This window comes from Schistocerca nitens, chromosome 6 (genome assembly GCF_023898315.1).
Source record: "Schistocerca nitens isolate TAMUIC-IGC-003100 chromosome 6, iqSchNite1.1, whole genome shotgun sequence".
In the NCBI taxonomy this organism is placed as follows: Eukaryota; Metazoa; Arthropoda; class Insecta; order Orthoptera; family Acrididae; genus Schistocerca; species Schistocerca nitens.
The window spans coordinates 142050692-142066612 of NC_064619.1; the positions used below are offsets into that span (position 1 = coordinate 142050692).

Genomic DNA, 15921 nt, shown 5'->3' on the forward strand with positions numbered 1-15921 from the left:
TCTGTCCCCTTTCCAAGCCCTTCAAGTGTGTAGATCACAAATTCTACAAGAGAAACTAAAATGGTGTGGTATTACAGGCATTCCCCTTGCACATGTGGAATCATAATTTAATAACAGTAAACAAAGGGTCACATTAACTAATGATGAAACAGGAATAAGACTAAATTTGGTGTGAAGAAATATTAAATATGGTCTGCAAGGTTCAGTACATGGTCCTTTCCTGTTCTTGGCATATGTAAATGATTTACTTGGAACAATGGAGGACTCTTTAAAACTGTGAAATTTGATGATTATGCCGGTATACTGATGCAAACAGCAGAACTCTTAACCTGACAAAGATTCATATTATGCTGTTCCAAAAAAAATCAAAATGATTTATATGTATCAAAAGTAGACATCGAAGGGTACATGCTAGATGAAGCTCCATGTGTGAAGTTCACAGGCATCAAGATGGATACTAAAGTAAGGCATGTGTTTATGTTAATGAAAAAGTACAGTTCAGCCAGTTTTGCACTTAGAAATCTCTCTTTTTGCATTGAACTGCAGACAGGATTGCTAACACAATCTGAATAGCTTCACTTTCACTGAATTCTTCTGAGCAATGGAGTTAAGGTAAAAAAAGTAATTACTCTCAAGAAGAATTCAGTAAAAATATTGTGTAAAATAGATAACTGAAGAAAATTGTGGAATCTCATTCAGGGACCTAGAGATCCTTACAGTTTCATGCCAATCTATATGCTCCCAAATGGTATTTATAGTTAGTAATAAAAATTAATTTAAGACAAACTGTGAAATTCACCAACTACAATACTTGAAGTAAACATAATTTCCATGTAGACTGTACACTGCCCTCTAGTGTTCAGAATAGAGTTTTATATTCTGGTGCAAAAGACTGTAACAGTTTTCCAGTAGGCATTGGATAGGAAACTGAAAATCCCAGATATTTTTTTTAAAGGGAAAGCATTTCTGTACTGAATGCTGAGTGAGTCATCTCATATATTGTGAAGGAGCAGCCACCTCAGTAGATTGCTGCCCGCCAACCTGTGCTCTTCAAGCATTCTAACTGCTGTCTCTTATAAATAACATGACAAGGTAGTATTCATTCATCATGTTCATTAAAAATTTTATCTGGTTACACTTTTGCGTCTATATAAATTTTGTGTTCTCCCAAGATAACCATTTTACACAAAAGGTAGAACATATACAAAATGCAGTGAAAATTCTACATAGTCTACCCAAAGGAACTACAGTTAATGGAATTGAAGCAGTTTTTATAAACTTGACCTACTCACGATAGTAACAATAAGCTATCTTTCTACTGCTTGTTACTATTGTGTTTACACCATCTACAGGTAATCTAGTAAATTACTGTGATTACCAGCAAGTTTGACCACGCACATGCTGGACATGTTGAGAATAACATCATAGATTTCAAAGTGCTTTCAACATCCATTTTATTTGGGCCCCCATCCCCATTTCCCTTGCCTCCACACCATCTCATCTGTACCTAGCCAGTTAGAACTGTCTGTAGAAATCTGTTGGTTACGACCACCCACAGCGGGCATAAGCAGAGCCAACAGGGCTCACTGACATTCAAATGGCACACCCACACCTACCTGAGGCAGCCACCAGGGGCAGCCCAGTCACTGATCACCATTACCAAGTTTGTCGTGCACATGCAGCATTACACCTGTGACACCTGACATGGACAGTGCTTTAGCAAGTGCATGCATGGACCTCCGGGCCCTCAGTTGTTAAATGTGTTCAAGAGGTGTGAAATACTTTCATTGTATTCTCATTGATGTCACTCTGCGACCCAGTAACATGTATCTCTTTTACAACTATGTTTCCTTGTGTCCCTAGGTAGAACACACGTGGTGACAACATGGGTCGAATTTTCATGTCTTTCAGACTCTGTGGTTTTTCCTGCCATTTGGCTTTGCCATGGAGGCTTTGCTCTGGTTACTTTCGCAACAAGCAGGTGCATACAACCATGATGGAATGGTAGTTGGCTACACTGACCAGGCTCAGTCATCAGTTGTTCGCCCACCACTGTTCTCCTGCCTACAATGAATCTGTGGAAGACTGGTGTGCTTATGAGAAGCAGCTTCACCAACATATCATGGGATTCCGGGGGGTCAACAAGGAGACAGCACTATAATATGAATAACTTAATAAGAGATTTCCAACACGGCTTTAGAAGTGGTCGGAGCACCATATCTGCAGCAGTACAGTTTGTACACTGTCTGATGGAGAAAATAAATGAGGGTTACAAAACGGCAGGAGTGTTTTTAGATCTTTCCAAAGCGTTTGACAGAGTCCATCATGGCGCTCTTTTAAGTAAACTTGCTTATAATGGTGTCAGTGGGAAACTGTTGCTTTTAATAGAATCTTACCTTAAAGATAGACAACAATGCACAGAAGTTGTGTATGATAATGGAGAGGTAATTGCAAAAAGAAGATCAAAGATAAGGAACATAAATTTTGGTGTGCCACAAGGCTCTATCTTGGGCCCCTTCTTGTTTATTTGCTACGTGAATGATTTCCCAAAAGTATTAGACACCAGTCATCGTATTACTATGTATGCTGATGACACCTCTGGGGTTTGCTGGGCACGTAGTAATGATGACCTAAATTCAGTGGTACAGAATTTTGTTGAAAAAGCCCAAATACATTTTGAAAAAGAAAACCTGAGGGTCAATATTAACAAAACTAATTTAATTTATTTTAAGACAAGTAGTTCAAATAAAAATACTGTTCTAAATGAGGACATTCAGGAAAATACCTGTTCAGAATGTAAATTTCTGGGGATATATATAGATGACAGACTTTCGTGGAATCAGCAAATAGATCATGTCTGTGGTAAAATAACATCTAGTCTGTATTTACTAAGGAGATAAGTTCAATATTTAGATATCGAAGCAATAAAAATAGCGTATTTTGGGTTGGTGTATCCCCATCTATCTTATGGAATTGTATTGTGGGGTGGGTGTAGCCAATACAATATAAAAAGGGTATTTGTATTGCAGAAAAGAGTAATAAGAACTATGGCAAAAGTAAGACCCAGAACTTCATGTAAAAACCTGTTTATTAAGTTTAATATTATGACTATCTATGCAGTATATATGTTTCAATCAATATTATTAGTGAAAAAAGACAAAAAAGTGACAAACAGGAATATGGGAATCCATGATTACAATACAAGACAAAAATCAGACTTTCATATGGTGAGCAGACGATTGAATCTAACAACAAATACCCCATTCATTAAGGGAGCAATATTTTATAATTCTCTGCCAAACAACCTGAAACAGCTTTCTGATAGAATTTTTAAAAACGAGTTAAAAAAATGGCTTGTATTGAAGTGCCCATACAGTATGGTGCTGACATGATTTGACCTCAGGAATGCTATATTAAATATACTTCAATGATATTTTACTTAGTAGCATGTAATTTATTTATATTGTGTATCAATAATCTGAATGTAATTATTATAACATTGCGCATGCATGTTAAATACATGTTTTGAGCTGTAAGATAAATAAATAAATAAATAAATAAACTCTATCCTCATTATGGATATCCCTCATATGTATCATCTACTGTGCCAATTAGCTGTTCTGAAAGAACCACCATCACTTTCTTTTGATAATAAGTATAGTTTGCTGTGCTCCTATGACCATAAGCATACGCATGTGATCACTGCACGTGTTGAATTCTTCCAAGCAGCTGCAGCAATTGTATCGAGATTGGGGAGCCATGCTCACAGGTTCATGACAACTAAGTCTCAGGAGTCTTACGTAGATTCCATGGTCAGAGACAATACCATCTGTTTACCCCAAATAAGGATGTGGGTCAGTGTATACTTCAGTTTGAGGACCCTACATGAGAAGAGGTTTTGAATATTCCCCAGTTGGTTGAGGTCTCCTGCACTGCAGGCCACCAATTAGAGACCTAGACTGATGCTACCATTGTCAATAGCATGTAGCTCTGGTGCATGGAGCCTAGTGCACTATGGGATGAGGAGGTAGCTACAGTACATACATGGCAACCAGGCCAACATGGACAAACACTCAGAAACAGTTAACATTACTTCCTTTGTACCCCTGACTCACAACCTGTCCTCACAGCTTTAATTCTGCCAGTATCTCATCTCCTACCTTCCAGACTTCACAGAAGCTTTCACACAGGCCTTGCAGAACTAGCACACCTTGAAGAAAGGGTCTCTGAGAGTAATTACATTGATTTCTTCAAGTGAATGGACTACATCCCTAGTGATTGTAGAGAAGCTGCTGGTCAGCTTCGGCTCTATGGTGACTTCAGGGTCACTATTAATGTTCAGGCAGTCATAGATACTTATCCCTGCCTCACACAGAGAAGTTGCTCACAAAGTTGGATGGGGGTCAATCCCTTTCGAAAACCAACTTGGAGGAAGCCTACCTTCAGATTCAATTGGATGAGGCATCAAAACAGTTGTTTGTGGACACCTTTCAGCAAAGTATCAATGACTAATGCTTGGGGTCACTAATGTGTCTGCCATCTTTCAACATTTTTAGAACACGTTACAATGATTGTCATTCATTGTATTAACTATGATAACATCAAGATAGGTACTACCACAGAGCATCACCTACATAGCCTAATTCTTTTTTTTTTTTTTTACTGTTCTACAGGATGCAGGCCTCAAATGTAATCTCACTAACTTTTACTTTTGCCAGGCTTCTATTGCTTATTTGGGTCAAGAAATTTCCTGGCAGGGCATGCACCCCTCAAAACATGTTACCACTTGTACAGCTTTGCCCCATCTATCTATTTTATGAGAATTCCAGGCATTCCTTAGCAAAGTGGCATACCATCACAAATTTATTCCCAGAGCAGCTACTATTGTCCACCGCTTGCTTCTGTTGCTTTAGAAAAGTGGTCATTTTGTTTGGTCTGCAGCCTGTGAGCAAGCTTTTATACGACTCAAAAATAATCTTCACTCTGCACCATTTCTTGCAACATTTCTACCCAGCAAGCATCTGGTCATGGCCACAAACACATCCCAGTAGCCGGCCGGGGTGGCCGAGCGGTTCTAGGCGCTACAGTCTGGAACCGCGCGACCGCTACGGTCGCAGGTTCGAATCCTGCCTCGGGCATGGACTTGTGTGATGTCCTTAGGTTAGTTAGGTTTAAGTAGTTCTAAGTTCTAGGGGACTGATGACCTCAGCAGTTAAGTCCCGTAGTGCTCAGAGCCATTTCAACATCCCAGTATGGGGTGAGGGCATTCTGGTCAATTGCCATTTAGATGGCACTGAAACAGCCTGTTGCCTTTGCATCAAGAACACTTAACTTGGCTCATCAACAGTATTCTCAGGTGAAAAAAGAAGCTCTTTCTATTGTCAATGTGTCTTGTGTGGTGCAAAGTTTCATTTAATTATCAACCATAAGCCATTGGTTTCCTTGTTTAGCCCATTGACATATTTACCAGTCAAAGCCACTCATTGTTTTCACCATTGGGCTCTATTCTTGTCCCAGTACAATTATGAGATCTGCTTTCATCCTATGTCACAACAGGTTGTGTCCCAGCTCCCCATGAGCTCTGACTCCTCATTTGACCAGGAGAAAATGCTTTGTTCTCAATTGGATACAGAGCCAAGGCACATAGTGGATGGCTCCCCATCATCAGTTCCTGTATTGCCTGCATGGTGGTGGTGGATTCAGTGCTCCAGCAGGTTGTACACGTGATACAACATGGGGGGCCCAGCCATCAACCAGACCGGGCATTGGACCTGCTTCAGAATTTTTATGTGTTAGGTCATCACCTCTCCATATTGGATGGTGTTATTCTCCTGTCAGTGGAAGGGTTTCCCCCCTGCATCATGGTTCCAGAAGTTCTGTGGCTGGAGTGCCTTCACTTATTACATCAGGGTCACTGGGGGACCCCTCACTCAAAACTGTTGGTGTGTTGCAATGTGTTTTGGCCAGGCATCGATCAGGAGGTGGAATATCTTGTCAGGGTCTGCCACAAGTGTTGTGGTCAGCAGGTGGCACTACACACTGTTTTTCCACCATGGCCGGCCCCTACACAGCCTTGGGGAAGAGTCCACATTGATACTGCTGGTCGTTTTTTAAACACTTGCTGATACTTGGCGACTGATACTTTTTCTCATTTTCCATATGTCATTCACTGTCTATCTGTGACAGCAGATGCTTTTGTCAAGGCTCTGTCAAAGATATTTTTCACAGAAAGCTTGTCTCGTGTCCTGGTTTAGTATAATGGACCTCGCTAAGTTTATGGCACAATCTTCATGGACTTTTGTACACCAATGGCATTCGTCATGTCATGGCCCCTCTCTTCCATCTGCAGTTGAAAGGCAAGGCAGAACGCCTTGTCCAAAATTTTAAAACACAGATGTGCACGAATGTAAAAGATTTCCTAGCCAAAGAGGCTCTCACATTTTCTTAAGCTCTTATAGCACGACACCAGCCGGGGTCGAGAGTCCTGCTGAGCTCTTGCTTTGCTGTCAGCCATAAACACTTTTCCATATCTTGCTCCCAGGCAGGTGTCCAGTAGCAGCAGTGGTTTTGTCATTGTTTACACCAGTCTTGGCCAAGGTATTTGGTCAGTGTCCTCACTGGATTCTGAACACTATCCACAGCCAGTGTGGTTGCCGTGTCTTTACGGTTTGCCCCTGAGATCGACTCACGGCACACCACTGCAACCAGTTACATCCCAGGATGTACGCAGTGCTCCCCCCTCAGGCCATGGGCTTGACACTTCATTCTTTGTCTACCCTCACCACTCTGGAGGTCAAGCAGGTCTGACCATGCCTACTCCTGTGGTCAGGGATTTATCAGCACTGACAGTGGATTTGCTTCCTGGGACCAATGTCAGTGTCTCCCACTGTGCTGAGCAGGCACCCCCATGAGCAGTTATGGAAGCTGAGTCTCTGTCACCAGAGCCTCTCCTCTCCAGTCTGTCTTCACTGCTGTCCATGCTGGACATCTCTTCAGCCACAGCATCATGAACAGTAATGCCTTATCTCCACCATCCCCCTCCCCTCTCCCCCTAAGTTAAGGAAGCAGAAGTGTAATAAACCTCTGGTTCCTCTACCTACCACCCACAGCAGATGTAATTTGGGCTATTATGACAAAAATACTGTGTGCCGACATTCAAATGGTGTACCGGCAACTGCATGAGGTTGCTGCTATGGCTGCCTGGTCACCTACCACACAGCCATGTCTACCATGTGCACAGAGCATTACACCAGTAACATCTGATATCAGTAGCATCTTTATAAGGGCATGAACAGGTCACCAAGCCCTCAGTAGTTAAATGTGTTTGAGACATATGCTCAATACTTGCAATCCCATGTAGCCTAAACCTCCTCTATCTTCTTTTCCACTCTCTTATTACACCAACTTTTTACTCTTCTTTCAGTGTCAGTCTTCTCTTTCTAAACTTCGTATTCTTCTCACCCCTCTCCCTGCCATACCCCTATGCCTTACACCTCTGCCACTCCCCCCCCCCCAACCCCATCCCCCACCCTCCCACCCCACCCCCTGCATCAACCCCACTCTCAGTTTAGTAACTGTTATCGTTCTTGATCTTCATTTTGCTACTGCTACAGAGAACCCCTGTTTCCACCTCTCCTGCCTCCCATTACCTCATCAAACCCTGCTTGCCAATACATTCTACCATTCCCAGTCATAAAATCCCATATCTTTCCCCGCACTCTTGTGAGCCTTGGTTACCATCTGTGGTGCTGCAGCTTCAGGTTGATGCAGCTGGGTGTATGTGTATCTGGGTGTAGGGGAGTGTACACACATACCAGAGACAAGTGGTAGATGTAAAACTAATAATGTCTGTGCACTGTTATGTGTGTATGCCCCTCTGCATCAATCAGCTGTAATTTGTGGTTGCCTTTCCTCATTTTTATTATATATTGGGTTTAGGGAAGAATTCTGTGCAGAAACAACCAATGCATTTCTAAAACATAAATTCAAGATGAGTGCCAATCACTTAACTCAGTTTCCAGCTGCTGAAAAAAGCTTCAAAATAAATTGTACAGTTTTAATTTTATGCAATTAGAATTGTTTATTTGCTGTATGGGAGTTATATTTTCCATTATTAAAAGTTCTAATATCTTCTTGTACATTTACTGTATACGAAAGATTAACCGAATTCATAGGATGGTGGTAACATGAGACAAATAAGAAGTGCATAATTAACTTAGTGTGCTTTAAAATATTGCAGAGATACTAACTTCATGCGTGACAAATCCTGCAGATGCTGCCGCCTTTCAGCTGTAAGTGACCCTAGTCGTTGCTCCAATTCCTGCAAGCGACCAACTAATGGACGGCAAGAGCTGCAGCGTAATGCATGTGCTGTCTGAAGAGACAGTAATCGCTGCTCCAATTTACCCACCTACATAAAATAAATATACAATATATATTTATACATTTATATGTATGTCATGAACAGATTATAACAATATTATGAAAATGATAGTTGCTACTCGCCATATAATGGAGATGTTGAGTTGCAGATAGGCACAACAAAAAAATTGTCAGAATGTGAACTTTTGGCCAACAAAGTCTTTGTTGAAAATAGACAACATATACACATGCATGCAAACACAACACACATACACATGGCCACAGTCTCTGGCAGGCTTTTTGTTGTACCTATCTGCAACTCACCATCTCATTATATGGTGAGTAGCAACTATCTTTTTCATAATGTTGTTACATTCCATCCTGGATTTTCCATTTTTTCATGAACAGATTAGATATTTTTAGATGACTAATAAGAAACAAACATGATCAAAACAAAACTGATTTGGTTAATAATTCTCTGGGTATTTGGAGTGATGTGAATAACAGGAGTAAAAAGCATTGCACAAAAAGCTGCAGCAATGAACAAAGCATAAGCTATCATTAATGAAAAGAATTCAACCTTGTCACTGCTAATTTCTCTCGTAGAGATAAGCAAAATAATACTTGTGTCCATATACTCCACAATAGAATTGAATATCAACATAATTGAGGATCTGTTTGAAATTTCTCTAAAATTTCTGAATAATTCATAATAAACATTAGCACAAATATTTGACAGTAGATAAAATCAGTATAAAAGCAGACAGATAAATAAAAGGTAACTAAAATACAAGAATAAACAACAAAAAGAAATGAGTATTTTAAGGATAGCTTTAGTTTAAAATAACTTAGTATTCTTCTTTGAAGCTGCCCTTCTGATGGTACTAGCATCAAAGTTGCAAGTGAACAAAACACAGTAAAGTGATGTCATTCATTCCTCATATGTTTTGCCAAAATTCATCATCCGTAGTAATATGTTAAACTAAATGACTGAAAAAATGCACTGAATCATAAACCTACAACAGGAAATAAAGAATGTTATTCTCTACGGAGAATCCATATGAATTATATTTTGGGTACACCAATAAAGGGGTTTGTGAATTCTTAAGCTTATCCCAGCAGCATACTGACAATTCAAATAGTTCACAAAAAATGTGGCTGGCGAAAATCATCAAACATCACCAATATTTCAACAAGCATTCTCATAAATATTGCACAAAATTCAATAAAGCTTGCTTGTGTTCCACAATATGAACCCAAAATGGGCAGGTTTATGCCTGCACATACATTTTAAGAGTGCATGGAGGCAGAAAGCTACACATGTTGGGCAGTAGAAGTACCTGCTAACCAGAGATAAATACTGCCAAAATGTTACTGACAGTAAAAACTAGAGTACAGTGGTAAAGCACTGATCACTCAATCCATTTGTTATCTCATCAAGAAGAAAGTGGAATCCCACATAGGATTTGAACAAAACCTTTGATTCCTATTTATAAGGTCATGGGCTGACGTATCTCTTTAGAAACCCCTTGAAAATTGCTCCAATAGTTAGAAGTGGAGAGCAAAATGATTTAATTGGTTTACTCCAATGAAAGGCAAAGTCAAGGCAGTGTTAAGCAATCACACTTTTGCCTGGCTGTTGTTATGTGCATGAAAGTTATGTTCAGTCGTTGTTTGTGATGGCTCTAAATAGGAGAAACTATAAGTTACTGCAGACAAGAAGAAAAAACAATTCTGTGGTTAATAGTGTGCTTCTGGGTTTTCTGCCAAGTTGTTTCCATTTTCTGCACAATATTTTGATGACCAACACAGTCACCTGCCTCAGGTACTGCAAGTTTTGTTGTTATGTGCACTCACTGCCTGGACTCCAACCACAACAGCAAAGCTTGCAGCACCTGAACAAGACATTTGGGTTAGTCACCAAAATACCATGCAAGAAATGGAAACAACAACTTCTCAGAACACCCAGAAACATTCTATTAATAAGTCATGCTGGGAAAACCTGAGTGATCAAATCTGTAATGTTTGAATACAGTATTAGTGATAAGCTGTCTGATGCTGTCACAAAAATGAAATATCTAGGCATAAATTGCCAAATGACATAAAATGTACTGACCATGTAAGGTTGGTTATAGGGAAGGTGAATGGTCAACTTCTGTTTATTGGAAGAATTCTAAGAAAGTGTGGCTCATCTACAAAAGAGACTGCATACAGAACACTTATACAAGCCATTCTTCATTACCGCTCAAGTGTGTGGGATCTCCTCAGACCACATTAAAGGAAGACATTGAAACAATCCAGGGGAGTGCCAGTAAGTTCGTTACCAGTACATTCAATCAACACATATTACAGTAGTGCACAAGGAACTCAAGTTGCCATCCCTGGTGGGAAAATGACAATCTTTTCTTGAAATACATTTAAAAACTTTTAGAGAACTGGCATCTGTAACAGACTACAGAATGATCTTACTTTTACCGACATACACCTCACACAAGAGCCATGAAGGCAAGATAAGGGAAATCAGGACTTATACAGGAAGAAGTGTTTTTTCTCCTTGCACTATTTGTGAGTGGAACAGAAAAGACTCAGACCATGTGCTATATGATGGTCGTGCAGAATATGTATGTAGATTTGTATTAGAAGCTGTGACTGTAAGAGATCTGATAGACATTTGGCTTAAATGGATGTAAATAATCTATTTCAAACCAAAAAATAACATCTTCTTGGAATATAGAAACACACTTCCTATTATATTTCCTCAAAACAGGCAAATTTTGTTTGGAATAGTTCTGCATAGAGTAAAGAACCTATCAGTTTGGCTGTGTCCACCTGTCTCCTGACCCTCAAAAGTTACAGCTAGTCATTAGCACAAAGTGCAATTGATTTATTGCTTATTGAAACCATCCTGTTTACCTGAGTTAAACTAATTCAGATGGCAGATTATCACGATCTGAGATGGCTTGAGGCCTGTGTGCCAAGGTATGAAGTATTCCTTTACAATGAGCTGGATGGTGACAACTGTCTACATGGAGGTACAAAGCTCTGTGAACCGGCTTCTTACAAACAGCATGCCTGGCATATCACCATTTCACCTCAACAACAACTGAGGAACTGTGGGTAGCCATTATTTCTTACCTCGGAATGTTTTGGCATGTGCAGCTGAGATGTTGGAAAATAACCTTTAATGAATAACCTTTAATGAATTGTCCACCTAAAGAAGACAGAACATTTGAATTTCATAGATTTGGGAGCTTTTTCTAAAAAAAAAAAAAAAAAAAGATTATCGAGCATAGTGGACTCTCTACTGCCACACCATCTGCCTATTCAATGACTTGGTCATTAAATAAGAAAAATATTGTGGTTGACATACAAAAAAAGTCAAGCATCAAGAAGACATTATCAGATGTCAATGTAACTTCATATATGTACACATCATTGGCAGGTATGTAAATTATTAAGAGTTGCAATTCTCTGTGACAGGCAGAAAACCACTAGAGAGCATGTGTGGGTCGTTTTTGTGTTATTACTAGGCCTGGTAGATACACTGATAAGCCATAACATTCTGACCAGGTACCTAATAGCCAGTATGTCCCCCTTTGGCATGGGTAGCAGTGGCAACATATCATGGCGTGGAATCAGTGAGGTCTTGGTAGGGTGCTGGAGGGAGTTGACACACATCTACACACACAAGTCACTTAATTCCCATAAATTCCAGGGAGAGAGCAATGAGCTTGACGCTACATTCAATCACATCTGAGATTTGTTTGATCGGGTTCAGATCTGGCAAGTTCCATCACACTCCTGGCCTTGTGACATGGCCCATTATCTTGTTGAAAAATTGGGAAACATGATCATCATGAAGCGGTGTATGTGGTCTGCAACCAGTGTATGATACTTCCTGGCCATTGCCTTGCATGAGCTCCACTGGACCCATGGATGACCATGTGAATATTTCCAACAGCATAATGTAGCCACCACTAGCTCGTCTCCATCCCACAGTACCGACAGTACAGGTGTCAAGGAGCTGTTCTGCTGGAGGATGATTGATTTACACCCTCCCATTAGCATGATGAAGAAGGTATCAAGGCTCATCACACCATGCAATGCTCTGCCACTGTGCCAACATCCAGTGCCAATGGTCACATGCGAATTTCAGTCATACTCTCTGATGTCATGGTATTAACAATGGCACATGCATGGGCTGTCAGCTGTGGAGGTCCATCGTTATGTGTGTTCAGTGCATTGTGTGTTCAGATGCACTTGTACTCTGCCCAGCATTAAAGTCTGATGTTAGTTCCACCATAGTACACCACCTGTCCCATTTTACCAGTCTGCCCAGCCTATGATGTCCGATGTCCATAATGAGGTTTGGTCGCCCAAACCCACGACGTCGGGACGTGGCTTCACTTTAGTTTCACTGCATGTTGAAGACATTCATCACAGCACTCCTCGAACATCTGACAAGTCATGCAGTTTCTGAAATGCTCGTGCCAAGCCTCTGGGCCATCACAATCTGCCATCGGTCAGACTCAGATAAAATGTGTGCCTTCCCCATCCTACACAACAACAGCTTACTCACTGATACTACATTCACTGTACGTTTGTCTGACTAGCAGTCATTCCTCGCCAGGTGATGCTGCTATTGCCTGAAAGGGTTTATATTGATAGTAGGTCAGTAGTGATAGTGTTCTAGCTGATCAGTGTATATAAGGAGTGTGAACAGCATCAGATGTTGAGTGATCACTATGAAGGACACAGAGATGCCATGTACTTGTATGAGTCAGTGTTATAAACATCTGACAGAGTTTGAAAGCGGCCTCATTGTGGATCTCCATTTGTCCAGCTGACAGACTCAGGCAATATCCAGATTTTTTGGGCATTCAGATCTGACAGTGGTCTGATGTTGGACCGCATGCGAGTATGATGGCAGACATACTTGTCGTCATGATTCTGGTGGACCATGTCTGATCTTCACATGGGAAGATTGCCTTATTGTGACAAAGCACATCATAACCCCTTTATATCTATACCTGACATCTGAGAACAAATAATGGAGTCCCTGCAACATTCTGTATCACCCCATATAATTGGTTACCAGACTAGGGAATTAGCATCCAGTGTGTATGCTGCCATTAACACACACACACACATACACACACACACACACACACACACACACACACACACACACACACAAAAAAAAAAAACAAGCTGCATTTTGAGTGGCAATGTGACCAGGAAGCATGGACTGCTGCTGAATGATGTTGCATTGTGTTCAGAGATGCACTACCGCTGATGTCCATTGTTAGTGATTATCACTGTGACCTGTGGAAAAGTCCCATTCTTCCAACGGTTTGAAGAGGCACAGCAGTATTACCCCTGGCATCATGTTGTGGGGATCCATTGGATATGAATCCAGGTCATGGCTAGTCGTTATTGAGGGAACTCAGATGGCACAACATTACATCACAGATATCTCACATCGTCAAATGTTACCTCCCATGTGACTGCATCACGATGCTGTTTTTCAACAGAATAATGCTTGTCCACACTTGACACGTCTCTATGACGTCACATGTCACTAGGTTATGTTGAGGTACTCCTGTGGCCAGCAAGGTGCCCAGATCTCACCCTGACAGAATGTGTAGGTCCAGATCAGATGTCAACTACATCCCATTGCCTGTATCCAAGATATCAAGGACCAGTTACAATAGTTGTGGGTCAACTTTCCTCAGGAGAGGATACAACAGCTTGATGACACCCTTCCTAATCATATCAGTACATACATCCAGACCAGAGGAGGTGCAACATCATACTATAAATGCACTCATAATGTCATTTTCTTTGTAAATTTACCTCATTTTTGTAACTACTGGAGTAACATCACAAACACTTTCAATACATTAAGTTTCATTTCATTTCCTCCTCCCCTTCTGGCTGCTTCACTATTTTGTTAGGCTGTGCATGTTTAAACAGGTTAGTTTGTCACAATGAACTTAAGTTCAGTTAGTCACAATGCCTCAATCAACAGAAGATAGGTAAAAAGAGAGGCCACATTTAAACTTACTAAAATATTGGAATCATCATGAAATGACTCTTGCTAATGGCACTAAAAATTTTACAAGTTTATGATACTATATTCATAGTGACATACTAGAGGTCTCAACTTTGTAGAAAGAGTTGAGCTGTGCGATGTGTATGTTGTTAAAAATAGGATGATGATGGATTTTAAGTAAGCTATATTTTTTGTGAGGGGGTAGGGGAGCAGGTTGGGTGGGGAGTTTGCAGAATGAGAAGTAAATCCTTTTATTATTTCCACCCTTTTTCTCAGATAAGAACTGAGCCTGAGGTAACCCTGGCCATCTAATAATCTCTGAATGTTTTCAATATAATTTTGTCTGTCTGATAAAACTAGTATTGTTCTTGTCAGCAAGCAACAGAACTGTGTCAGAGGCTCCATAGGAGTACTCAGTGTCACTCTCTCTAATGTCAAGGCACTGACCCTGGGAGTACATGTAATGATCAGCACAAGGTCAGGGCTCTGTAAGGGTGCATGAGGGATGGTCCATGTATGGACACGGCAGGTATCAGAGCCATTGCACTCAGGATGTAAAAGAAAATTTAAAAAATTCAAAAATATGTTCATTCTGTAGTGCATATCTTTCTAAAGAGTTTGACGTATAAAACATATATGTTCGAGGAAATGTAAGACATGTCATTTGATTTTAAATGTCCAAAAGTGCAGTACCACATCTCTCTGCACAGTATTCTTTTACCACATGTCATTGTACTTCACTCTATGAAATTCAAACATGTATATTTTGTAGTGGAAACCATCAAAACTATATTAAGAACAGTGGAAATTAAAATGCCCTGTGGTGCCTCTCCTGCAATAGGCGCAGAAACTTGCAGGGCTAGATACCACATGTCCTGGCTTGTGGAAGCCAGCCAGACACTTCACCAGGGAGAAACATTACATTCCTACTCTACAAGGATCAGATGCCCATGCATATTCTGCAAAGGAGAAGGCAGAGATTATGGCCACAACACTTGCAGCATCCTTCACACCAAACCTGGCTCCTTCAGACCCAGTTTCACACTCAAAACAGACCAGGAGGTTACACAACTTGTAGCCCAGCCCACATGCAGTGAAATCAGACATTCTAACACAAATGAAATTACTGGGGCTACCAAGCACACCAACGCTAGGAAAGCCCCTAGTCCCAGTGGCAATCAAAACCATGCCCTCCAGGAGTTCATAGACAGAGCCATAGAATACCTTGCACACATAATGAATGCCATCCTAAAACACCAACACTTCTCTGACTTTTGGAAGGTGGCCGGTCATGATGTTCAGGAAGCCAGGGAAAGACCACTCCCTCCCATAAAATTATTGACCCATCAGTCTTCTGTGCTTGCTCAGCATGATTGTTGAGAAGGCATCACTAAAAGACATCATTAGGCACTGCATCACCAATGACACCCTAAGACTAGAGCAATTCAGCTTTAGGAACGACCTCACAACAACACAACAACTCCTCTGCATAGTTGAACCTATAA

The 15921-nt window shown here is 40.7% G+C and overlaps 1 protein-coding gene across 1 annotated transcript in view; it reads right to left on the reverse strand.

Annotated features, from left to right (window-relative positions):
* Positions 1–15921, reverse strand: part of LOC126262257 (centrosome-associated protein CEP250-like) — a 490208-nt gene that overhangs the window by 35306 nt on the left and 438981 nt on the right. The window contains exon 16 of the mRNA XM_049958743.1: positions 8250–8410. Coding sequence (XP_049814700.1) covers positions 8250–8410 — 161 coding nt within the window. The remainder of the gene's footprint in view (positions 1–8249; positions 8411–15921) is intronic.